General features: G+C 44.0%; 1 protein-coding gene across 1 annotated transcript in view; it reads right to left on the bottom strand.

Moving 5' to 3' along the window:
* LOC139403672 (anosmin-1-like) overlaps positions 1 to 27,042 on the bottom strand; it is a 72,623-nt gene that overhangs the window by 19,065 nt on the left and 26,516 nt on the right. Inside the window, exons 3-9 of the mRNA XM_071146973.1 lie at positions 19,758 to 19,820; positions 18,868 to 19,090; positions 8,641 to 8,825; positions 8,091 to 8,220; positions 3,023 to 3,228; positions 2,046 to 2,193; positions 1,497 to 1,643 (exon numbers count right to left, since the gene is read on the bottom strand). Coding sequence (XP_071003074.1) covers positions 1,497 to 1,643; positions 2,046 to 2,193; positions 3,023 to 3,228; positions 8,091 to 8,220; positions 8,641 to 8,825; positions 18,868 to 19,090; positions 19,758 to 19,820 — 1,102 coding nt within the window. The remainder of the gene's footprint in view (positions 1 to 1,496; positions 1,644 to 2,045; positions 2,194 to 3,022; positions 3,229 to 8,090; positions 8,221 to 8,640; positions 8,826 to 18,867; positions 19,091 to 19,757; positions 19,821 to 27,042) is intronic.

Genomic DNA, 27,042 nt, shown 5'->3' with positions numbered 1-27,042 from the left:
ATTCAGGTCTGGACTTTGACTTGGCCATTCTAACACCTGGATGTTTATTTTTGAACCATTCCATTGTAGATTTTGCTTTATGTTTTGGATCATTGTCTTGTTGGAAGACAAATCTCCATCCCAGTCTCAGGTCTTTTGCAGACTCCATCAGGTTTTCTTCCAGAATGGTCCTGTATTTGGCTCCATCCATCTTCCCATCAATTTTAACCATCTTCCCTGTCCCTGCTGAAGAAAAGCAGGCCCAAACCATGATGTTGCCACCACCACGTTTGACAGTGGGGATGGTGTGTTCAGCTGTGTTGCTTTTACGCCAAACATAACGTTTTGCATTGTTGCCAAAAAGTTCCATTTTGGTTTCATCTGACCAGAGCACCTTCTTCCACATGTTTGGTGTGTCTCCCAGGTTGCTTGTGGCAAACTTTAAACGACACTTTTTATGGATATCTTTAAGAAATGGCTTTCTTCTTGCCACTCTTCCATAAAGGCCAGATTTGTGCAATATACGACTGATTGTTGTCCTATGGACAGAGTCTCCCACCTCAGCTGTAGATCTCTGCAGTTCATCCAGAGTGATCGGCCTCTTGGCTGCATCTCTGATCAGTCTTCTCCTTGTATGAGCTGAAAGTTTAGAGGGAAGGCCAGGTCTTGGTAGATTTGCAGTGGTCTGATACTCCTTCCATTTCAATATTATCACTTGCACAGTGCTCCTTGGGATGTTTAAAGCTTGGGAAATCTTTTTGTATCCAAATCCGGCTTTAAACTTCATCACAACAGTATCTCGGACCTGCCTGGTGTGTTCCTTGTTCATCACAGTGCAGGTGCATTTATACGGAGACTTGATTACACACAGGTGGATTGTATTTATCATCATTAGTCATTTAGGTCAACATTGGATCATTCAGAGATCCTCACTGAACTTCTGGAGAGAGTTTGCTGCACTGAAAGTATAGGGGTTGAATAATTTTGCACGCCCAATTTTTCAGTTTTTGATTTGTTAAAAAAGTTTGAAATATCCAATAAATGTCGTTCCACTTCATGATTGTGTCCCACTTGTTGTTGATTCTTCACAAAAAAAAATACAGTTTTATATCTTTATGTTTGAAGCCTGAAATGTGGCCAAAAGGTTGCAAAGTTCAAGGGGGCCGAATACTTTCGCAAGGCACTGTATTTGCTACAGCTCCATCACCTCTTGTTCCCGGTGTTTATTTTTCTTCAGCTAACAGAACATCCTAAACCTCTGCTCCTCCTGGTCCACGGTAGATTCACACTCACTCACCCTGCGCTCATATTACTCCAGTCAGACACAAGGTTTCATTTAGTTGCTCAACAATATTCAACAACATTTTTCCAGATTGAACTTAACTGAGAATCATTTATATTCCAACATTAATTAGTCAATAAAAAGATTCAGGATAACTAATGAAGGAGAAATTATGTGGCAATTACAGTAGTGTAGGAGCCAATACCCACATTCAGAACAGGCATATGGTACATACCTCCCCGGTTCTTCCAGTAAACGCGGACCTGCAGCTGGCCGTCCTGGTAGAAGGGTGTGCCGACCTCCAGAGGGCCTGCCGGGCGCTTGCCCAGGGTGGAGCCAACGGGCATGATCACTTCCTTCTCTTTCTTGGACACTGATTTCACTTGGTTGGACAAAGAGAAGAAAGGTTAAGGTCTAATTTCCAGTCCAGGTACACTCAGAAATGCTCAGAATGCAGCTTTAAGCTCTTATATGGGAAGGTTACAGTATGCTTAAACATCTGTGATCATACCAATAGTTATGCTAATAAATACTTAAATTCATTCATAAAATCTGTATCGGACAGCATCTTGATTTATCACCAAGTCCAATGAGCTCAGCCTTGTCAATAATTCAATGCCATTTTACATTTATAGTTGAGTCATTTAGCAAACACTCTTATGCAGAGCGACTTAGTTAGTCCATTCATCTTAAGATACTGTAGCTCGGTGGGACAACCACATCTCAAATCATAGTAAGTACATTTTTCCTCAAAGTTGCTTTCAGCATGCTCCATGATGCCTACCTGAACCATTGTTCTGGGAGGTGGTGCTGAAGTGGAGTGACGCCTTGGAGCTCTTCAGACGCACCTGACCCCAGTAGGTGATGGCCTGCAGCTCCACCGTGTAGCTACTGTTGGTCAGCAGCCCCTCCAGATCCACCCAGCTCTGGGCCTGAAACCAGAGACACCCACATTGTCACCCACAGAGCCAACAGAGTAGACCATAACCATGTCCCTAAATCTAGTAGACTAGAACCGTCCTAACCCAAGCCTGGTCTGTGGGAATAAGAACCATCCTTATTGGGAACACGTGTGCTGGTTTAAAGCAACATGTAGATGAGACAGTGATAAGGTCTGTGTGAGGGAGTCGCATTATCCCCATCCCCTGGGGCTTCTTCACGTTGTGTTTAGGTCTCAGAATTCCTCCAGCAGCATGGGCCTGATAGGCTCCAGTTATTCACCGGCGCTTGTTTTGACATACCACCATCAGCAGGTAGCGTTCAAAGCCCTGCAGTCCCAGAGTGGAAACCAGTAGTACATGTGTCAATAGGTATCTGGTGTCTCCCAGCTTTCTCACCTCCACACCACATCTGCAACTGGTTACCAACACTCATTCAGGATTCTAAGTCAGCAAAAGTGGTCAGACATTGGCGTTTTCACTTTATTCACTATCAAAATTATCTTCTTCATAGCGATGATAAGCTAAGTTTCCTTTCAAAGCTTAACCAAGCGTTTAAGGCGAAATAAAGGAAAATAAAACAAATGAGGCCAGCAGTGCGCCGTGCTGCTTGAACAATAGCGTTAAGAGTTTATGTAATCAAATGCGATCTGCCTCGTGTTTTTCCATTGTGGGGCCTTTGGTTCTTATTTACATTGCAGAGAATAGGGGAGTGGGGTTTAGATGAGTCTGGTCCAACCAGGCCAGCACAGGCCCGCGGTCTCTAGCCTCCCAACCCGCCGACACATCACCCAGACAGGGGGAGAGAGGAGCCGATGCTTACCCCGTTGGTGGTCTTCCTCCTCTTCTTCTTGGATGGCACCAGGGACTTGCCAGGGACGGTCCAGCTCCAGAAGACTTTGTAGTGATGGACTGGGATGTCAGGCTCCTCGGGCAGGGTCCAGTTGAGCCGGGCTGTCACCGTCCGCTCAGCACTCAGCGTCATGTTGGTGACACGCAGGCTGGCTGGGCTGGGAGGGGCAGCAGGATCTGGAGAGAGACCAGGAACACAGTACTGTAAAGTAATGTCATTCACAGCAGCTCTCCTCTCTCCAGCTGTCAGAACTGTTTTTGCTTGTTCAATCTGACGACCGTAAGAGGTGTCAGAAAAGTGACAGCTGCAAGGTCTTCGTGGTGCTAATGATTGGCTTGTGATTCACAAACCGCCCCCCTCACCCAAAAAAGTTTGTTATTAATTAGAAGGGACGATCAATTAACCACATAAATGTGTTTATCTTGATAAAAAGCATGTCAGACATTTGGTTTAATGTGTCTAACCAGGGTACATTTGCACCAGTTAAGAAAGTTAAGCAGGGCCTAGCCAGTATGATGGTGTAACGTAATTAGTCCACCACTGACAATCAGTCATGAAATGTTATGACAGGTGTCATTTCACGTTTATGACAGCGTTATGCAAGACGGAGAGCTCAGGTCAAGGGTCACCAAACACATGCTGCGCACTTTGGCTCTACCCTCACATTCCATCTACTCCTCGACTCTCCCTACTGGGGGGCATGCGTGCAAGTAAGTAAGCTGGCTGGTTTTGAGGCTGGCCAGATGGGGTCTGTCTTAGGATTTCTGGCAGCTACAGTGTACAGTAAAGTATGGATGTCAGGCCGGTAGACCCAGGCAGGGCCAGGCAGTCAGAGAAAGGGGCAGGGCCAGATGCCAGACCAGAGGGAATTAGCTCTTAAGAAGATTACGGAGACTACAGCCCTGCTACAGTCAGCTCCTCTCCCCTTCCTTCCCTCTCCCACTTGAAAGTGGGTCCAGAACTAAGTCCACAACACTCTGGGCTGAACTTGTGCCCAACCCACTCACTGTTTCAGAGCGAACCAGCTGTTATCCATGCTTTATAAAATATGCAGCGAGAGTTTTCTGCAAAATGCCAAAACAAAGTATGATGGTAAAAATTGCAATCACTCCACACTGCCCTTTCCCACCTTGACAAAAAGAATCACCTATGTGAGAATGCTATTCATTGACTACAGCTCAGTGTTCAACACCATAGTGCCCATGAAGCTCATCACTAAGCTAAGGACCCTGGGACTAAACACCTCCCTCTGCAACTGGATCCTGGACTTCCTGACGGGCTGCCCCCAGGTTGTAAGGGTAGGCAACACCACATCTGCCACTCTGATCCTCAACACTGGGGCCCTTCAGGGGTGTGTACTTAGTCCCCTCCTGTACTCCCTGATCACCCAAGACTGCGTGGCCAAACATGACACCAACACTATCATTAAGTTTGCTGACGAAAGAACAGTGCTAGGCCTGATCACTGACAACGATGAGACAGCCTATAGGGAGGTCAGAGACCTGGCAGTGTGGTGCCATGACAACAACCTTTCCCTCAATGTGAGCAAGACAAAGGAGCTGATCATGGACTAAAGGAAAAGGCGGGCTGAACAGGCCTCCATTAACATCGACGGGGCTGTAGTGGAGCGGGTCGATAATTTCAAGTTCCTTGGTGTCCACATCACCAACGAACTATCATGGTCCAAACACACAAAGACAGTCGTGAAGAGGGCACGACAAACCTTTCCCCCCTCAGGAGACTGAAAAGATTTGGCATGGGTCCCCAGATCCTCAAATAGTTCTACAGCTGCACCTTTGAGAGCATCCTAACCGGTTGCATCACTGCCTGGTATGGCAACTGCTCGGCATCTGACCGTAAGGTGCTACAGAGGGTAGTGCGAAAGGCCCAGTACATCACCGGGGCCAAGCTTCCTGCCATCCAGGACCTATATAATAGGCAGTGTCAGAGGAAAGCCCATAAAATTGTCAGAGACTCCAGTCACCCAAGTCAGACTGTTTTCTCTGCTACCACACGACAAGCGGTACTGGAGTGTCAAGTCTAGGACCAAAAGGCTCCTTAACAGCTTCTACCCCCAAACCATAAGACTGCTGAACAATTCATCAAATGGCCACTGTCTATTTACATTGACACCCCACCATTTGTTTTGTACACTGCTGCTACTTGCTTTTTTCACTTCACCCCTACCTACATGTACAAATTAACAAACCTGTGCCCCGCACACTGACTCGGTACCCCCTGTATATAGCCTCATTATTGTTATGTTGTGTTACTTTTTATTATTTTTTTACTTAAGAAAATATTTACCAAATGAACTAAACTCTTCTTGAACTGCACTGTTGGTTAAGGGCTTGTAAGTAAGCATTACATAGTAAGGTCTACACTTGTTGTATTCAGCACGTGACAAATAAAGTTTGATCTGATTATCAGACTGAGCTATGTAAAGCCAAGCTTCCAGTTTTTGCCATGATGCTCCTGTACTGCCCATGTCTTATTGACGGAAGCAGGGAGAACAGGCCGTGGCTCGGGTAGGCCAGGTCTCTGATGATCTTCTTGGCATTCCTGCGACATCTGGTGTTGTAGGTGTCCTGGAGGGCAGTCAGTGTGAACCGATTGGTGCGTTCGGCTGTAGCGCCTTGCGGTCCACGGAAGTGGAGTTAACGTACCAGGCTGTGATGCAGGCCGACTGTATGCTCTCAGTGGTGCTCCTGTAGAACACGGAGGCCCCTCTTGAACAGACAACATTTCATGCCTTCTTCACAACGGTGACAGTGTGGTTTGACCATTTCAGCTGCTCGGAGATGAGTACGCCGAGAAACTCAATTTTTTACCGTTTCCATGGAGGCCCTGTCGATGAGGATGTGCCAAATTCGTACATTTAAATATATTCATTAGGCCCTAATCTATGGATTTCACATGACTGGGCATAGGCCCACCCATTGGGGAGCCAGTCCCAGCCAATCAGAATAAGTTTTCCCCCCACAAAAGTGATTTATTACAGACATAAATACTCAGTTTCATCAGCTGTCTGGGTGGCTGGTCTCAGATGATCCCGCAGGTGAAGTAGCCGGATATGGAGGTCCTGGGGTGGCATGGCTACATGCGGTCTGCATTTGTGAAGCCGGTTGGACGAACTGTCAAATTCTCTAAAATGACTTATGGTAGAAAAACGTACATTGAATTATCTTGCAACAGCTTTGGTGGACCTTCCAGCAGTCAGCATGCCAACATCTGTGGCATTGTGTTGTGACAAAACTGTACATTTTAGAGTGCACCTGTGTAATCATGCTGTTTAGTCAGCTTCTTGATATACCACACCTGTCAGGTGGATGGATCATCTTGGCAAAGGAGAAATACTCACTAACAAGGATGTAAACAAATTTGTGCACTAAATGTGTGTATGGAAAATGTCTGGGATCTTTTATTTCAGCTCATGAAACATGGGACCAACACTTTACATGTTGCATTTATATCGGGGCTCTCCCCAGCTCAGAGTCGTTGTTGTGCTCGAAGCGTGAGAAAAAGGTGTTTAGCTGTCCCGTGCCTGGTGTCCGACTCGTTGAATTGCTCCTCCACTTTTTCCCTATACTTGTGTTACGCCATCTTGATCGATCTGCGTAGGTAGTATTTGTGCTGTTTAACCATATTAATAGAAATGACCAGGAAGGTCCTTCAGGCAGTATGTAATGTACCACTACCACCAAACCGGTAGCCTAGCGGTTAAGAGCGTGGTGCCTAAATGTCGCTGGTTCGAATCCCTGAGCAAACTAGTTGCAAAATATGTTGATGTGCCCATGAGCAAGGCACTTAACCCAAATTGCTCCTGTAAGTCGCTCTGAATAAGAGCGTCTGCTAAATTACTAAAATGTAAGGTGGTTTGTATTTTGGTTCCCTGGTGAGTATTCCACTAGTATCTTATTATAGCTATAAATATTGAAGATCAAGACAAAGGTGGTTACCACTTGACAAAAGCTCTACCCAAAGGCATGTTAGTAAAGCAAACGCGAGAACTCAGACATAGGGTCAAATCCAAAACTTGATCTCAGTGCACTGCAGTACGCTACGCACAGCTCTCCCTGTACACCAACAGAGCCTATCGGCTCGACATCAGATCAAATCTAGACACAATATTAAATCATAAACCTGTGATCTACAGGAATTCCACAACAATTGGCCGGGTGCTTTAACAAATGTCATCTACAGTCACATTAAAGAGCTATTTAGTGTCATTCAACGTGGGAACACACAGAGCAGGACAGGTATCAGCACAGCCCTACAGCCAGCCATCAAACTCAGTGCTAATTTGTAGCACAGATCTGAAGCACTGAGCAGCCTACCTTACCTCATTCTCCATGGAAGCCAGACAACAACTTACATGCAGTTGACATATTACATGTTATATGGCTGTAAAGAGGGAAAAGCCCACCTTTGAAGAGCTACACGTACAACGGTCTGGTTACAACACTATGCAGAAAATAACATGTTCTGCACTCAGGGGTTTCTGATGACTATGTTCTGTTTGGCATCAGTGTGAATTGACACCTTTAGGATCGGAAGGGCAAGGAATGCTTAGGGAATGCTAAATCAGATTTGAGGTTCAGGTTTGCTAGGTAGGGATAAAAAAAAAATCAAGGCTTACGTATGCTTGTGATGGATTTTTAAGACATCCTGACAAAATCATTTAGCTATTTGCTTGCAATAAATTAGCATGCGGGTGTGAATAATCTGTAATGTAATGTAATGTAAGTATGTATGTATGTATGTATGTTTCTGCAGACTGGGTTTTCCTCAGTGCATGCTTGATTTAATTCTAGCCAAAAGGTCACAGACACACCAACGCAATACGCAGAAAACACAATTTGTACATGCAGATGTGTAACAAAATGGGTCAATGGGCCGTTACTGAGGAAAATAATGTTGTAAAGGATTGTCCCACCTGTTCCTAGGCCTTGACTGTAGCAAAGAGAGAGGATAGGGTGTCACACAGGAACTGACACTCATTTCAGGGGCCCCACACACACACTCAGACGTAGCCTACCTCTGGAGGAGCGGAAGTGCTTGCTGGGGGCAGTAAACCCGCGGGTCCCGTGCACGTTGACGGCCGCCACTCTGAACTGGTACCATCTGCTGGCTCTGATGTCGGCCAGTTGGACGCGCTCCTCTGTAGTCTGAGGGACAGATGGGAGAGAGCAGGCACACAGGGGTCAGAGGTCACACAGGGTCACAACTTTTGTGAGTGTTGTTGCAACATCCGACATCTGTCTGTTTTTCCTTGCAAAACGATCAAAGACACTGACAGTAAGGAATGTGCAACAGTGTCAGACAGTCTGAATGACAGCTGTGGAGTAGCACCCTGACTTTCTCACATCTATCTCGTGTGGTGAAAATATTAGTTTTAGGGTTTGTTTTTCCCCCAAAGAATGCATCACAGATTTTATGTTAAATCTTTCAACAAAAGTACTGAGCATGCAACTAAATGAAATGGTTGGATGACAATGTGCTGTATGTGAATGAAAGAGCGATCCACATGCAGTAAGGTATTCAGAGAAGCCTGGTTTGGTATGTTGTGGTGTAGTGTGCTGACCTACCTGTGCCACGGTCTCCCACTCTGTGGCGTCGTCCTCACTGGGGTGGATGCCATAGTTCCAGCAGCGCTGCACCACGTACAGGACAGGCTCCACAGAGATGTTGAACTTAGAGGACCAGCGGATCTCCAGGCCTCCTGACAGCTGTTCCACAAACACTAGCTCCTGCCTAGGCTTCAGAGGAGCTCCTGAGAACACATACACATGACATCACTGAGAGACTGACTTTGGTAGAGAATAGGCCATGACATCACGGTGCGACAGAATTAAGGAGAGACATGACATCATCACTGGGAGACTGACGTTTGGAGAAAAATGACATAACATCACCACTGAGATTGAGACAGACAGCCAGACACTGTCCATTGGGTCAATAGCATGGTCATTGTGCTGTGATGGACCGTGATATACTCTTGGATGAAGAGAATGTGTTTTACCATCTGTCTCTTTGGGGAGGAGGAAACAGATAATTAGCCTCTGGGTATGTGAGGTAGAGTGGAAAGCAGAGGAGCTTACACTATGTCAAAACACACACAGTACATGGGTAAACACACAGTGACTTCAGAAAGTATAAACACACCCCTCAACTTTTTCCAGACTGAATTTAAAATGGATTACATTGAGATTGTTTATCCCTGGCCTACACACAATACCCCATAATGTCAAGGTAGAATTATGTTTTTCAACATCTTTACAAATTATTTAAAAAATGAACAGCTGAAATGTCTCGAGTCAATAAGTATTCAACCCCCTTTGCTATGGCAAGCCTAAATACGTTCAGAATAAACATTTGCTTAACAGGTCACATAAGTTGTATGGACTCACTGTGCAATAATAGTTTTGAACATGATTTTTACACCACACATACAGATAATTGTAAGATCCCTCATTCGAGCAGTGAATTTCAAACACAGGTTCAACCACAAAGACCTGGGATGTTTTCCAATTCCTCGCAAAGAGCACCTATTGGCAGATAGATTTAAAAAAGCATAGGGTAATTTATTTGAGCATAGGGAAGTTAATAATTACACATTGGATGGTGTATCAATACACCCAGTCACAACAAAGATTCAGGCGTCCTTCCTAACTCAGCTGCCGGAGAGGAAGGAAACCATTCAGGGATTTCGTCATGAGGCCAATGGTGACTTTAAAACAGTTACAGTTTAATGGCTGTGGTAGCAGAAAACTGAGGATGGATCAACAACATTGTAGTTACTCCTACGAACCTTACTGACAGAGTGAAAAGATGGAACCCTGTAAATAATTAAAATATTCCAAACATGCATCCTCTTTGCAACAAGGCACTAAAGTAATACTGAAATTTTGGGGGGCAAAGCAATCCACTTTTTGTCCTGAATACAAAGTGACGTAATATGTTTGGGGCAAATCCACTCTCCATATTTTCAAGCATAGTGGTGGCTGCATCATGTTATGGGTATGCTTGTAATAATTAAGGACTGGGGAGTTTCTCAAGATAAAAAATAAATAGAACGGAGCTCAGCACAGGCAAAATCCTAGAGGGAAACCTGGTTCAGTCTGCTTTCCACCAGACACTGGGAGATGAATTCACCTTTCAGCAGGACAATAACCTAAAACACAAGGACAAATCTACACTGGAGTTGCTTACCAGTGAATGTTCCTGAGTGGCAGAGTTACAGTTTTGACTTAAATATACTTGAAAATCTATGGCAAGGCATGAATATGGTTCTCTCGCAATGATCAACAACCAATTTGATAGAGCTTAAAGAATTTATTTAATAATAAAATGGGGAAATGTTTCAAAATCCAAGTTTGGAAAGGTCTTAACCACTTAACCAGAAAGACTCACAGCTGTAATCACAGCCAAAAGGTGCTTCTACAATGTATTGATTCAGGGGTGAGAATACTTATGTAATTGAGATATCTGTATTTAATTTTCAAAAAATAAGCAGAAATGTCTAAAAACCTGTTTTCACTTTGTCATTATCGGGTATTGTGTGTAGATGGTTGAGAAAAAAATGAATGAAATTCAGGCAGTAACAAATTATGGAATAAGTCAAGGGTTATGAATACTTTCTGAAGGCCACACACACACACACACACAACCATACATACCATACAGTTGAAGTCGGAAGTTGGGAGTCATTAAAACTCATTTTTCAACCACTCCACAAATGTCTTGCCAAAACTATAGTTTGTTAAGAAGTCGGTTAGGACATCTATTTTGTGCATGACACGAGTCATTTTTCCAACAAATGTTTACAGACCGATTACTTCTTATAATTCACTGTATCACAATTCCAGTGGGTCAGAAGTTACCATACACTAAGTTGACTGTGCCTTTAAACAGCTTGGAAAATTCCAGAAAATTATGTCATGGCTTTAGAAGCATCTGATAGGCTAATTGACATCATTTGAGTCAATTTGGAGGTGTACCTGTGGATGTATTTCAAGCCATACCTTCAAACTCAGTGCCTCTTTGCTTGAAATCATAGGAAAATCAAAATAAATCAGCCAAGACCTCAGAAAAAAATTGTAGACCTCCACAAGTCTGGTTCATCCTTGGGAGCAATTTCCAAACGCCTGAAGGTACCACGTTCATCTGTACAAACAATAGTACGCAGGTATAAACACCATGGGACCACGCAGCCGTCAAACCACTCAGGAAGGAGACGTGTCCTAGGGATGAACGTACTTTGGTGCGAAAAGTGCAAATCAATTCCAAAACAACAGCAAAAGGACCTTGAAGATGCTGATGGAAACAGGTACAAAAGTATCTATATCCACAGTAAAACGAGTCCTATATCAAGATAACCTGAAAGGCCGCTCAGGAAGGAAGAAGCCACTGCTCCAAAACCACCATAAAAAAGTCAGACTACGGTGTGCAACTACACATGGGGACAAAGATCGTACTTTTTGGAGAAATGTCCTCTGGCCTGACATAAAAAGAACTGTTTGGCCATAATGACAATCATTATGTTTAGAGGGAAAAGGGAGAGGCTTGCAAGCCAAAGAACACCATCCAAACCGTGAAGCATGGGGGTGTCAGCATCACGTTGTGGGGGTGCTTCGCTGCAAGAGGGACTGGTGCACTTCACAAAATAGATGGCATCACGAGGTAGGAAAATTATGTGGATATATTGAAGAAACATCTCAAGACATCAGTCAGGAAGTTAAAGCTTGTTCTCAAATGGGTCTTCCAAATGGACAATGACCAGGATTGCAAGCAAAGTTGTGGAAAAATTGCTTAAGGAAAACAAAGTCAAGTTGGAGTGGCCATCACAAAGCCCTGACCTCAATCCCTTTGAAAATTTGTGGGCAGAACTGAAAAAGCGTGTGCGAGCAAGGAGGCCTACAAACCTGACTCAGTTACAGCTCTGTCAGGAGGAATGGGCCAAAATTCACCCAACTTCAAGTGGGAAGCTTGTGGAAGGCTACCAAAAACGTTTGACCCAAGTTAAACAATTTAAAGGCAATGTTACCAAATACTAATTGAGTGTATGTAAACTTCTGACCCACGGGGAATGTGATGAATGAAATAAATCATTCTCTCTACTATTATTCTGACATTTCACATTCTTAAAATAACTTCTTACGGCTGGCTAGTGGTTCCGACAACATTCCACTGAAAAGGCAGCGCGCAAAATTCAAAAATATTTTTTTGAAATATGTAACTTTCATAAATTAACAATACACCAAATGAAAGATTAACAAGAAGTTTATCTACCAATCGTGTCCGATTTCAAAAAGGCTTTACAGCGAAAGCCAAGTCCCAAAAACACACACAGCCATTTTTCAAGCCAAAGAGAGGAGTCACAAAAAGCAGAAATATAGATAAAATTAATCACTAACCTGATGATCTTCATCAGATGACACTCATAGGATATCATGTTACACAATACATGTATGTTTTGTTCGATAAAGTGCATATTTATATGCAAAAACCTCAGTTTACATTGGCTCGTTACATTCAGTAATGTTTTGCTTACAAAACATCCGGTGATTTTGCAGAGAGCCACATCAATTTACAAATACTCATAATAAACATTGATAAAATATAACTGTTATTCATAGAATTAAAATATATACTTCTCCTTAATGCAACCGCTGTGTCAGATCTCAAAAAAACTTTACGGAAAAAGCAAACCATGCAATAATCTGAGTACGGTGCTCAGACAACGAATCAAGCCAAACAGATACACGCCATGTTGTGTAAACAAATCCAAACGCACAATGCGCAAGCAGACGAAAAGTCCAAAAGTTTCGTTACAGTTCGTAGAAACATGTCAAACGAAGTATAGAATCAATCTTTAGGATGTTTAACATAAATCTTCAATAATGTTCCAACTGGAGACTTCCTTTGTCTTCAGAAATGCAATGGAATTCAAGCTAACTCTCACGTGAACGAGCGTCACCAGCTCGTGGCACTCTGCCAGACCACTGACTCAAAGAGCCCTCATTCCCCCCCTCCTTCACAGTAGAAGCATCAAACAAGGTTCTAAAGACTGTTGACATCTAGTGGAATCCGTAGGAAGTGCAATATGACCCCATAGACACTGTGTATTCTATAGGCCAAAAGTTTAAAAACTACAAACTTCAGATTTCCCACTTCCTGTTTGGATGTTTCTCAGGTTCACCTGCCATATGAGTTCTGTTATGCTCACAGACCTCATTCAAAAAGATTTAGAAACTTCAGAGTGAAACTTCTATCCAAATCCACTAATAATATGCATATATTAGCAACTGGGCTTGAGTAGCAGGCAGTTTACTCTGGGCACGCTTTTCATCCAAACGTGAAAATGCTGCCCCCTATCCCAAACAGGATAAAGTGGTGATCCTAACTGACCTAAGACAAGGCATTTTTACTAGGATTAAATGTCAGGAATTGTGAAAAACTGAGTTTAAATTTTTATTTTTTATTTTTTGTACCTTTATTTAACTAGGCAAGTCAGTTAAGAACAAATTCTTATTTTCAATGACGGCCTAGTAACAGTGAGTTAACTGCCTTGTTCAGGGGCAGAACGACAGATTTTTACCTCGTCAGCTCGGGGATTCGATCTTGCAACCTTTCGCTTACTAGTCCAACGCTCTAACCACTAGGTAAACTTCCGACATCAACTGCACATTAGGCACACATTACATTTGCCTCATTGTTCCTCACTTCAACCCAATCAAACGCTTTCAATGTGCAATAAATTGGCCGCTTAAAGTGAGCGGCCAGGACAGATTAACTCTCTCCTGGAGGATTTATTTCAGCTGAGAGGTAGTGACGTATTGATAGAGCATGGGCTGAGTGGTAATGAGATGGAGATTGGAAACAACGTTCAGGAGTACAGAAAATCACTGAATAAATCCCATACCTCTCGAATAAAATCACCTGGCGTTCTCACACACTTACCCAAGGACCTCTTTGCTCCAACTGAGGAGAGGGAGCATCTAGAGCTGCTCTGCATTCATGAAACACATACAGTATAAAACACGAACTCAAGGTTGTAAAGTAACAGCAAACAAAGTGCTCACAATAGTGTTGAATTGCCTGTGCTGCATAAGCAGGCTTACATCTCTTTTAGAGGCTTTTTAACGTGATTGATTGATGCTTATAAAATGCCGGGTGGGAGATGGAGGGCCCATTTGCCAGACACATATGGAGTCAGTCTTGTGTCTCGTAGATAGAGGCTCTACACAGAGGAAAATCTGTCTGCCATTGTTTTATAGCTCCAGCGTGTGTGCGCGCGCGTCAATGACGAACGCACAATACCACAGCATTCCTCCTACCCGTCTCATTTTCCCTCAGCCACACACACACTCCTCATCCAACAACCCTCCACATGCAGCTAAGCGACCAATCCTAAACCCTCGCTCAGCTCTCTGCCCTACAAAGATTACCACTATGGGTCCTGGTCCCATCCAATAATCATACTCACAGGATTCATCCTTCAATGGCCACATACTTGCTCTGCCCAATCCAAAAAAAACACAGCCATGACGTTATCCCTGACGAACAGTGATGAAGAGCTGAGCGTCCATTCATGTCTCACGCATTCCAACAATAACTCTCCTGGATGCCCACGCACACACTGTCATAACGACCTGGCTAATTACATGGGCCAAGGCAAAAGAGCACCAATCATTGTGGGAGGAACACAACATATCCAACAATACATTCTTCAAAAGGTTAATGTAGTACAATGGCCTCCCATAATGTAAATACAGAGGAGTGCTCAGTGTCATGCCATGGTTACCAGAGCCATTAATATACATGGTTATATACAGCTCTGGTGGTTAACAATGAAGACATGTTTCACATACGTACATTAAATGACTGCATTTGTTTTGAAACACTGAGCAGCCACACCCCGTGGTGGTCAGGCACGGTTCACGCTCGTCTTGAAGTGGTGTGGAGCTGTGAACAGCTGGGGAGGATCAAGCAACAACAGCTTCTCCAGAGGGAGATAGCTCATGAGTAAAGACTGACAGATGTACATGAGGACACGGTTTGAGAACAGGACATGCTTTTCCACACTGGTCTGTGGTCTCCATGTGATAGTAGAATTATCCATTACGAATGACGACCAAGCCATCATGACTCAGAGTTTGAGAGCCTGCTGAACACTTGAACTGGACTGACCACCTACTCTGATTCTCCGCACCTTAGCACTCATCACAACTGATGCTACCAGACTCTTATTATACTGCTCAGTTCATACACTGCCCCCCCCCCCCCCCATCCCCAATACACATGTAAATATTTGACTATAAACTATGCCTTCCTGTATTATACTTATACTGCTATAATGTTATTATATTTTAATGTTGTTGCATTGTCGAGAGGGAACCTGGAGGTAAGAATTTCCTTGGACAATGTATATCATGCGTATCCTGTACATACGACCAATAAAACTTGAGTGCGCATGAGAGAGAGCGAGCGAAAGAGAGAAGAGGGAGGGAGAAGAGAGGGGACTAAAAAGAGATAAGAGCATCTGCCTCTGTGCGCTATATAGGAGCCTCTGTGCGCTATATAGGAGCCTCTGTTCTCGCTAGCCTCCCACTAAATAACAGTCTCTTAGAGGAGAAAACAAGAATCTGGAGGATAGTCATACATACCGTACATTCATTAAGAAATAACGAGGCATTCTCGTAATTAGAGTTTCCTATAAAATCTCAAACCCTGAAAAGTCTCAAATTCTGCACCACAGTGAAATAGCGATTTTCCATATGCTCACAACATATCTTATTCAGAACTCCACATTCCCAGTGCAGCTTTGAAAACAGAAGTTTCAGACTTGAATAGTAAGTAATATCACTGAGTTTTGATGTAAAGACAACAGCTCTATATGGTAGATATAGGACTGGGCCCAGTAGGGTCTTCAGAAGACATAGCACTTACAAAAAGATCTGCTTTCTACAGTGCACCCTTCCTCAGTCAGGGACACACCACACACACACTCCCTGTCGACCTTCACCGGAGCGTGCATGCACACACCACACACATCTGAGAGCGATCTCCATGGGGGAAACGCTCCATTTGTGCACATACAGAAACAATTACTCTATCCACACCGTGAGCACATAATTACACATTCAACACTGGAGATCAGTATTGGAATTTTATCCAGACTTAAACCAGACAGCTAATTAAAACGTGCAAATCTGATCCCAAAACAAAAATCAACCATAGGCTACAGTAAGTGTTTGGATTAGCAGGACAGTCAACTGTTTGGTTCTATACGTTTGTCTGTGATCTATGGTGAATGTTTTTAATTGAGGACAGTATATTCCTGCATTAAACTCAAGGATATATCTCCTTTCATCTTTCTCCATCTACAAAGGTTGTACAACAACTGGCCATGACACTGCCATTGATTCTCTTAGAATATAGGAATATTATTAATGCACGCTTCAACACACATATGCACCACCCCCCTCACACACATCTGTGTGTGCACTTCAAAAGTAATCCCAACTCTGTCACTGCAGTGCTTCAAAGACTTAAAGAAAGAAGCAGCCAGGCTCAGTTCCATTCCTCCTGCCTTATTATGGCCCAAGGCTGTCAGCAGCCAGAGAGGCGGTGGGCTGCTGATATAACATACAACTGAAGAAGAGATGCAGCTTCCATCTCTTGTCACAGAGGCACAGTCTCGCTCTTACGCAATGGGCTACGAGCTCTCCTCACAACATCCAGACACCTCAGGCTGTGCCATTAAACAGTTTTACTGGAGTGGAGTGCTCCCTCTCGCTCTGTGCATCTGTGAGCCTGAAGCTGATTTGGAACAATTTCACACACTGGATGTATCTTAAAATATGTACAGAATGTTGTGATTGAGTTGAGAAACTCACAGGAAATATTTGAAATGACTCAAAATTCAAATATATGGTTCACTGCATAACTAATTGGAGTTTGCAGCACTACTCGTGTAATACAAATTTATACAAACTGCAAGCTCAAGTTTTATAAGTCGTATGTACAGGATACACATGGTATTCACCATCCAATGAAATGCTTACTTACAGGTTCCTTCTAAACAATAAGAAATAATGAAAGATAATAATAATACAAAGAGTAAATGGCAGTAGAATTTACAGTATATATTTTTTTAGCATAAGTATAATACAGGAAGACAATTTATAGTCCAATATCTACATGTTTTTTGGGGATGGGAGAATTGGGGATGCAAGTGTTTAAATTGTGCAGTATTTAGCCATAATAATGAGCCTGGTAGCATGTGATGTGATGTGACATATGTTTATAGCATGAATGAGTGAGTGTGTGCTAAGGTGTGGAGAATCAGAGCACGTGGTCAGTGTAATTAAAGTTTTTCAGCAGTCTCTGAGCCTGTTGGTATCAGACCTCATGCTCCGATACCTTTAGCCCTACCATAAGGGAGAGAACAGCTTGTGGCTGGGACATGTGGGGTCCTTGATGCTGCAGGCCTTCCCCAGGCACCGTTTCGAGTAGATGTCCTGGATGGGTGGGAGCACTGTCCCAGTAATGAACTGGGCTGTCTTCGCCACCCGCTGGAGGGCCTTGCGGTTGTGGACAGAGCAATTCCAGTACCAGGTTGTGATGCAACCGGTCAGTACACTGCCTGTAGTATTTGAAGAGGTGTGAAGTGTGAAGGAGGTGTTGTTGCCAATCCTCACAGCCTGTGGTCAGGAAGTCCAGAATCCAGTTGCAGAGGGTGGTGTCCAGACCAAGGGCACTGAGCTTGGAGGGAACAATAGTGTTGACTGCTGAACTGTAGTCAAAGAACAGCATTCTCAAATAGCTGTTCCTCGTGTCCAGAAGTGTTCTGACCATGTAAATAGTGATGGAAATGGATCCTTCAGTGGATCTGTTGGAGAGGTAGGCAAATTAGAGTGGGTACAGGGTGACTGGCATACTGGCCTTGATATGGACCATGACCAGCCTATCGAAGCACTTCATAATGACCTGGGTGAGTGTGACAGGGCTAGTCATTTGGGAATGTCACCTTGTTTCTCTTGGGCACTGGGATGGTGGTCTCCTTGAAGCAGGTGGGGACTACAGCCTGAGACAGAGACAGGTTGCAGATGTCAGAGAAGATGCCCGCCAGCTGGTCAGCACACACTGAGGACACAGCCATGGATGCCATCTGGGCCAGCGGCTTTGTGAGTATTCACTCACGTCAGCCTCGGAGAGTGGAAGCACCTGGTCAGAAACTCTTCCTAGATGGCTCGGGATTGTCTGCCTTGAAGCGAGCATAGAATGTGTCAAGCTCATCTGGGTGGGAGGCTTCGTGGGCACCACACAATTAGATTTGCCTTTGTAGTCCGCGATAGCCTTTATTCCTTGCCACATGGGTCATGAGTCTGAGTTGTCCGACATCAATTCAAGTTTAAGCCGGAATCCTTAATGGTGAAACTGCCATGTCTGTTTGCAATATTACAACAAAGAAGTTACTGCAATCAGGTTGACACAGACATCATTGCACGTGTGATAGAACAGAAGAAAATGTATTGCAATATTATTTTCACCACGTTTGCCTCACCACTACTTAGTTAACAAAACAAAAACAATACCCATGGGGCAGACATTGGTGCTGTTCTCCCTACTGCGGATTCAATCTTTAATAGTAACAGAATAGTATTTTATCAATAGTATTTATCAATATATAACAACAAAAGGAAGGAGCAGAAAGCTCCATGTGCATTTTAATAGTCCTGTTCAGTATCTAGCGTCGGTGTTGTACCCAGTGGATGTTATACTGCACATGTACATGTGTGTCATTGTACCTTTGTAGAGGTTCTTGGGGTTTTGACAGGTGTGTCCGCAGCCATTGGTGCAGCACTTCTTGACAGCGGAGCACTCTCCATCCTCCTCACAGCTCTCCACACAGGCTGCAGCGAAGCCACTGGCCTTATCAGGAGCCGGGCAGTCCCCCTGCTTCACCCCCTCCACAGACTTCAGGAACTCACAGCTAGTCAGACACTCATAGTGCTTCTTGGGAAAGAGAGTCTGAAGGGTAGAGGGGGAGGAGGTGGTAGGAGGAAGAGGGGGAGGAGAGGGGCAAGAGGAGTAGGCAGACGGGAGGAAAGGCAGAGGAAAAACATCTATGCTAGATGACTTGTAGCAGTGTGACAGTGTGCCAAGCTTCCAGGCCTTCATTTAGATCAGTTTATTGGTCAATTGCACACAAGACCGAAATTTAACTTTGATTTTAACCCAGCCCCTCTGAAAGACACATACATACAAAGGTTTTAGAGAGGTGCGGGGGGATGCCACACAAGGTGCCTGGAAAGCTGTTGTTGTGGGGGGGGGGGGGGTTAAGTGCCAACCCCGAGCCAACTTGGTGAAAATTCTGTCGATGTGTCCCTTTGAGCAAGGCACTTAACCCTAGTTGCTCCTGTAAGTCAAAGGGCGTCTGCTAAATGACTAAATGTAAAATGTCTAACAGGCAGGTCAGTGAGCTAACAGGGATTGTCCTGTTTACATTTGACCTGATGACTCATTTGAGTGGTGAGTAAGTTAAACAGCGCTGATTCAATCTAACAGTGTGTTAGAGTGCCATTACATTACAGTAGAGAGAAAAGAGTCTCCACTTCGCTTGATGCTCTTCATTCCCTCAGACTTTCCCCACTCTGGAGGGAGCACTCAAACTCAGAGTCAGAGATGACATACGTACCTCGCATAAGTCCTGGCACTGGTTTTCCTTCAGGTCCCAGGATTCCTTGCAGGGCTCAAGGCACTATGAAAGGGAGAAGGAAGGGTGTCAGTGCTTGAAAGAGAAAGCCACATCAAAGAACTGTGTGTGAGGGTCTCTCACTCAATTCAATTTAAATTCCAAAGGGACTTTATTGGTATGGAAAATACAGTATATATATATATATATATATATACATACATACATACATACACACATACACACACACATTGACAAAGCAAGTGAAATAAACAAACAAAAGTGAGAAGAAACAAATTCAACAAAATCAAAAAACTATTAGAAAATTATCAGTAAAACTGAAAGTTTAAATATTAGACATTTCAAGTGTTATATTAATACTATTTTAGTCACATGCACCAAATACAACAGGTGCAGACCTTACAGTGAAATGCTTACTTATGAGCTCCTAAACAATGCAGTACATATACATACATATATTTTTTTAGATAAGGATAAGAATAATAAATAAAAGTTAAAGAGCAGCAGTAAAAGGGGGATATCGGTGCAGAGTCGGTGTGCGGGGGCACCGGTTAGTTGATGTAATATGTACATTTAAGTAGAGTTATTAAAGTGACTATGCATAGATAAGAGAGTAGCAGTGGTAGCAATACAAATAATATGGGTGTTCAGGAGTCTTATGGCTTGGGGGTAGAAGCTGTTTAGAAGCCTCTTGGACCTAGAATTGGTTCTCCGGTACCGCTTGTCGTCCGTTAGCAGAGGGAACAGTCTATGACTAGGGTGGCTGACAATTTTTAGGGCCTCTGACACCGCCTGGTAGAGAGGTCCTGGATGGCAGGAAGCTTGGCCCCAGTAATGTACTGGGTCGTTCACACAACCCTTTGTAGTACCTTGCGGTCATAGGCCAAGCAGTTGCCATTTCAGGCAGTGATGAAATCAGTCAGGATGCTCTCGATGGTGCAGGTGAAGAAACTTGAGGATCTGAGGACACATGCTAAATATTTTCAGTCTCTTGAGGAGGAACAGGCTTTGTTTTGCCCTCTTCACGACTGTCTTGGTGTGTTTGGACCACGTTAGTTTGTTGGTGATGTGGACACCAAGGAAACTTGAAGCTCTCAACCTGCTCCACTGCAGCCCTGAGAATGGGAGCGTGCTCTGTCCACCTTTTCCTGTAGTCCACAATCATCTCCTTTGTCTTAATCATGTTGAGGGATAGGTTGTTATTCTGGCACCACACCACCTCCCTATAGGCTGTATTGTTGTTTTCAGTGATCAGGCCTACCTACCACTGTTGTGTCATTGGCAAACTTGATGGTGTTGGAGTAGTGCCTGGCCGTGCAGCCATGAGTGAACAAGGAGTACAGGAGGGGACTGAGCATGCACCCCTGAGGGGGCCCGGTGTTGAAGATCAGCGTGGCGGATATGTTGTTACCTATGCTTACCACCTGGGGGCAGCCCTTCAGGAAGTTCAGGATCCAGTTGCAGAGGGAGGTGTTTAGTCCCAGGGTCATTAGCTTAGTGATGAGCTTTGAGGGCACCATGGTGTTGAACGCTGAGCTGTAGTCAATGAATAGCATCCTCACATACAGTTGAAGTCAGAAGTTTACATACACCTTTACCAAATACATTTAAACTCAGTTTTTCACAACTTCTGACATTTAATCCTAGCAAAAATTCCCTGTCTTTGGTCAATTAGGATCACAACCTTATTTGAAGAACGTGAAATGTCAGAATAATAGTAGAGAGAATGATTTATTTCATTCATCACATTCCCATTGGGTCAGAAGTTTACATACACTCAATTAGTATTTGGTAGCATTGCCTTTAAATTGTTCAATTTGGGTCAAACGTTTTGGGTAGCCTTCCACAAGAAGTTGGGTGAATTTTGGCCCATTCCTCCTGACAGAGCTGGAGTAACCGAGTCAGGTTTGTAGGCCTCCTTGCTCGCACACGCTTTTTCAGTTCTGCCCACAAATTTTCTACGCGATTGAGGTCAGGGCGTTGCGATGGCCACTCCAATACCTTGACTTTGTTGTCCTTAAGCCATTTTGCCACAACTTTGGAGTGGGCTTGGGGTTATTGTCCATTTGGAAGACCTATTTCTGACCAAGCTTTAACTTCCTGACTGATGTCTTGAGATGTTGCTTCAATATATCAACATGATTTTTCGCCCTCATGATGCCATCTATTTTATGAAGTGCACCAGTCCCTCCTGCAGCAAAGTACCTCCACAACATGATGCTGCCACCCCCATGCTTCACATTTGGGATGGTGTTCTTTGGCTTACAAGCCTCGGTTTTGGAGCAGTGGCTTCTTCCTTGCCGAGTGGCCTTTCCGTTTACTGTGGATATAGATACTTTTGTACCCTTTTCCTACATCTTCACAAGGTCCTTTGCTGTTGTTCTGGGATTGAGTTGCACTTTTTGCACCAAAGTACGTTCATCTCTAGGAGACAGAACGCGTCTCCTTCCTGAGCGGTATGACGGCTGCGTGGTCCCATGGTGTTTATACTTGTGTACTGTTGTTTCTACATATGAATGTGGTACCTTCAGGCATTTAGAAATTGCTCCCAAGGATGAACCAGACTTGTGGAGGTCGCCAATTGTTTTCCTGAGGTCTTGGCTGATTTGTTTTGTTTTTCCTATGTCAAGCAAAGAGCACGGCGTTTGAAGGTATGGCTTGAAAAACATCCTCAGGTACACCTCCAATTGACTCAAATGATGTCAATTAGCCTAACAGAAGCTTCTAAAGCCATGACAATTTTCTGGAAAATTCCAAGCTGTTGAAAGGCACAGTCAACTTAGTGTATGTAAACTTCTGACCCACTGGAATTGTGATACAGTGAAGTACAAGTGAAATAATCTGTCTATAAAACAATTGTTGGAAAAATGACTTGTGTCATGCACACAGTAGATGTCCTAACCAACTTGCCAAAACTATCGTTTGTTAACAAGAAATTTGTGGAGAGGTTGAAAAATGAGTTAATGACTCCAACCTGAGTCTATGTAAACTTCAGACTTCAACTGTAGGTGTTCCTTTTGTCCAGGTGGGAATGTGCAGTGTGGAGTGCAATAGAGAATACATCAGCTGTGGATCTGTTAGGGCGGTATGCAAATTGGAGTGGTCTAGGGTTTCTGGAATAATGGTTTTGATGTGAGCCATGACCAGCCTTTCGAAGCACTTCATGACTACAGACGTGAGTGCTACGGGTTGGTAGTCATTTAGGCAGGTTACCTTAGTGTTCTTGGGCACAGGCACTATGGTGGTCTGCTTAAAACATGTTGGTATTACAGACTTGGACAGGAATAGGTTGAAAATGTCAGTGAAGACACTTGCCAGTTGTTCAGCGCATGCTCGCAGTACATATCCTGGTAATCCATCTGGCCCTGCGGCCTTGTGACTGTTGACCTGTTTAAAAGGTATTTAAATCACATCGGCTGCAGAGAGCGTGATCACACAGTCTTCCAAAACGGCTGGTGCTCTCATGCATGTTAGTGTTATTTGCCTCGAAGCGAGCATAGAAGTAGTTCAGCTTGTCTGGTAGGCTCGTGTCACTGGGCAGCTCTCGGCTGTGCTTACCTTTGAAGTCTGATGTTTTGCAGGCCCTGCCACATCCAACGAGCGTCAGAGCCGGTGTAGTATGATTCGATCTTAGTCCTGTATTGACGCTTTGCCTGTTTGATGGTCCGTCAGAGGGCAGTGTGGGCTTTCTTATAAGCTTCCGGGTTAGAGTCCCGCTCCTTGAAAGCGACAGCTCTAGCCTTTAGTTCAGTGCGGATGTTTCCTGTAACCCATGGCTTCTGGTTGGGGCATGTATGGGTCATTGTGGGGACGGAGTCATCGATGCACTTATTGATGAAGCCAATGACTGATGTGGTGTACTCCTCAAAACCATCGGAGGAATCCCGGAACATATTCCAGTCTGTGCTAGCAAAACAGTCCAGTATCTTAGCATCTGTTGGGGGCACGTAAAATGTCTGCCTTCTTCTCCGGCGCCATCTAATGCAAGCAGCTATTATCAGCTATGCACAATTAGTTGTAGTACAAATTTAGGGGAAGATACATTAACAGATAAATATTGGGTGGTATTTTACATTGTTGTTTGTGTTCCACTGGTTGCCCTTTTCTCATGGCAACGGGCCACATATTTTGATGCTGGCAAATGTCTCTAATGTGGTCATACATTTGGCAGGAGGTAAGGAAGTGCAATCATGTCTTCTCTTAAGCGCCAGGTCTGCATGCGGCGACCTCTCAATAGCACGGCTATGCGCAGAGTCTGTACATAGTCAAGGATTTCTTAATTTTGAGTCAATCACAGTGGTCAGGTATTCTGCAACTGTACTCAGTTTAGGGCCAGAGAGCATTCCAATATGTTCTGTTTTTTGGATGATTCATTCCAGTGTCAAATAGTTCATCTTTTTTTACTTTCTCATAATTTGGTTGGGTCCAATTTCATTGCTGCCCTGAAGCTCTGTTTGTGAACAGAGCCCCAGAACCAGCTGGCTGAGGTGACTCTTCTCTAGGTTAATCTCTCTGTAGGTGAGGGCTTTGTGGTGGAATGTGCTTCACTTCCTTTTAGGTTGTTGTAGAATTGAATAGCTCTTTTCTGAATTTTGATAACTAGCAGGTATAGTACAAATTATGCATCTCGCTCATCTGAAATGTACATTAAAATATTATATTACTGGTAAATGTACAGTGTTGTAACAAAGTGCAAATAGTTGAATTCTCCCGACAACTGCCAAGCACCTCCCTCAGCCACTTCCATGGCACACACCACAATCAGCGATCATACCTCTTTTGTTGCAGATGCCCCACATACCTTCTGAGAACATCAACAAATTTCTACAAAAGGAGGTAACAGGCCAAGGGCCAAGGGGGATTTGTTTCTGAATAGAACAAAGAGCATAAAGTTGTCGTGACTTCCAAAATCCATTCAATAGCTGGGATATTTTGTCTGGCTCTTCTGCCCTTGACAAATTCCTTTTAAAAAATGCATCAGCATAACCCCCCTCAACCACCCTCTTCCCCCCTTCCACCTCATGTCTGGACCTGATACAGTTTGGCACTGGCACCAACGCTCTCCCTCTCTCTGAACCTCGACCAGTCGTACACATATAGCATAGTTAATAGATGATTAACACACCCAATTAAAATGTTCTTGGGATTCCCTTTTCAAACACGTTGAATTTATTTACTGGATGTTCGGCGCAGGCATGGGATCAAAGAGCAGCCTAGTTGTGACTGCAGTGCAAGTTGTTTAGCCCAACATATCAGATGAGGAATTGAAAATACACCAATAACGGTCAGACTCCAATCGCTGTAAATACAACAGCTTGCCCTCCACAAATCAAAACTCAATAAGGCTAAATGTAATAAAACATGCATGTCCAAGGGAATCAGGCATCAGATGCCACAGCAGAAAAGGGGCATGAGTTCAGAACCTCAGGTAGGATAAAGGGGCTGGAGGTTGATGTGTTCCTGGTGCTGCTAGTTGGCTGCTACAGAACCAGTGGTACTAGCAGAGCCCGTAGGAGAGTCTCCCACAGAGGAACCACTGTTTCTGTGTGGTTTTGACGGGACAAAACCACAGTGACCAGAGACCTGCCAGAGCTAGTCAGCTCCATTCAACTTGGACCCTCTGCACCAGCTCCAACAGAAACCCAGCAGCTAACTGTCAGACTCCACCACTGCATTCCTTGTATGGGAATGTCCAATATGTTGGTCAGCAGGGGGGAATCGTCTTTGATAAACGAGATGGAGACCTTCTATGAGAGGAGAAATGAGAGCTAACGAGTGTTCGTGAGGTGAACTTGTGGCCAAAGACTTTTGGATGTCTCGCTTCAAAGACCATTAGATACAGTATATTAGTCAGTCAGAGGATAAAGTACAGTATTTTTCCATGTTTCACTGACGCAGAGACGAGCGGTTAATAATCTCTTAAATTGCACCGTTGATGTAAGAAATGACTCATCTCAGCCAGGGAGCTGAATCTGTGTTTATGAGTTTTTAAATTAGCTCATTAGCAGCATCTGTCATTATGCCATTTCCAGTGAAAAGTTTATTTGCTTTTTATAGAGTGCGTAAACCTGGCTTCTGGGAGGAATATGGAGCAATCAGGGCCCTGTGCTCAGCTCACCTGCCAGTTCTCAATTACACACTGTGGTCTCTCAGAACTCTGGTCGCTTGGTCTCGCCTCCTGAGTGGGGTTGGCGGAACACTGTCTGGACACTCAAGTGTTGAGGAGTGAGAGAAAGGGGATAGAGGCGGGAGACCGTTACATTTTTCTTCAGCGGCTTCAACCTCCCCTAAAACCAAGTACAGTACTGACTGTATGTGATGAGCACAAGTTCAGAATAAACCCCTGGAGACTCAAAAGAAACCACAGGGGCGAAAACACAGAAATAACTTTCAAGAAAACTTCAAGTGCATTAGAACAATAGTTTTACATACAATAACATACTCATTCATAATAAAATGCATGTTTACATAATCCTACTGGTGTCTTTCAAAACCGCATATGTCCTCACAAATGATAAGTTATATGTGCTAATTTAAGCCTAACACATTTCCAGTTGCAGTAAATTGTAGTAGGCCTCCTGGGTAGTAGCAGCACTAACGACCAGCCTATCTAGCCTAAAGGAACCTCAGCCAGCAGACACAGCACATGCCAAAGCCCTAAAATCCCATCTACAAATCACTTAACATACCATAAGCCGTGGGATCAAGCCAATTTTCCCATTAAAAGATCATGTGTGCATGAGAATAAATGCATTCCATTGGTTGAAGAAAGGCTCAGGTCCCTGTATGGTTCATCACAATTGGATATAAACTGCGTTTATTTTCAGCAAACTTAACGTATGGTCATACAAATGTTTACACAACAAGATTCAACAACTGAGACAAACTGAACAAGTTCCAAAGACATGTCATGTGACTAACAAAAGTTGAATAATGTGTCCCTGAACAAAGAGGGGGGGGGGGGGGGGGGGGTCAGTATCTGGTGTGGCCACCAGCTGCATTAAGTACTGCAGTGCATCTCCTCAAGGACTGGACCAGATTTGCCAGTTCTTGCTGTGAGATGTTACTCTTCCACAAAGGTACCTGCAAGTTCCCTGACATTTCTGTGGGGAATGGCCCTAGCCCTCACCCTCCATCCAACAGGTCCAAGACATGCTCAATGGGATTGAGATCCGGGCTCTTCGCTGGCCATGGCAGAACACTGACATCCCTGTCTTGCAAGAAATGACAAGCAGTATGACTGGTGGCATTGTCATGCTGGAGGGTC

The sequence above is a fragment of the Oncorhynchus clarkii genome, chromosome 3 (assembly GCF_045791955.1).
Source record: "Oncorhynchus clarkii lewisi isolate Uvic-CL-2024 chromosome 3, UVic_Ocla_1.0, whole genome shotgun sequence".
Classification (NCBI taxonomy): domain Eukaryota; kingdom Metazoa; phylum Chordata; class Actinopteri; order Salmoniformes; family Salmonidae; genus Oncorhynchus; species Oncorhynchus clarkii.
Note: the sequence above shows the minus strand (reverse complement) of the source record. Positions and strands in the feature narration are given on the sequence as shown.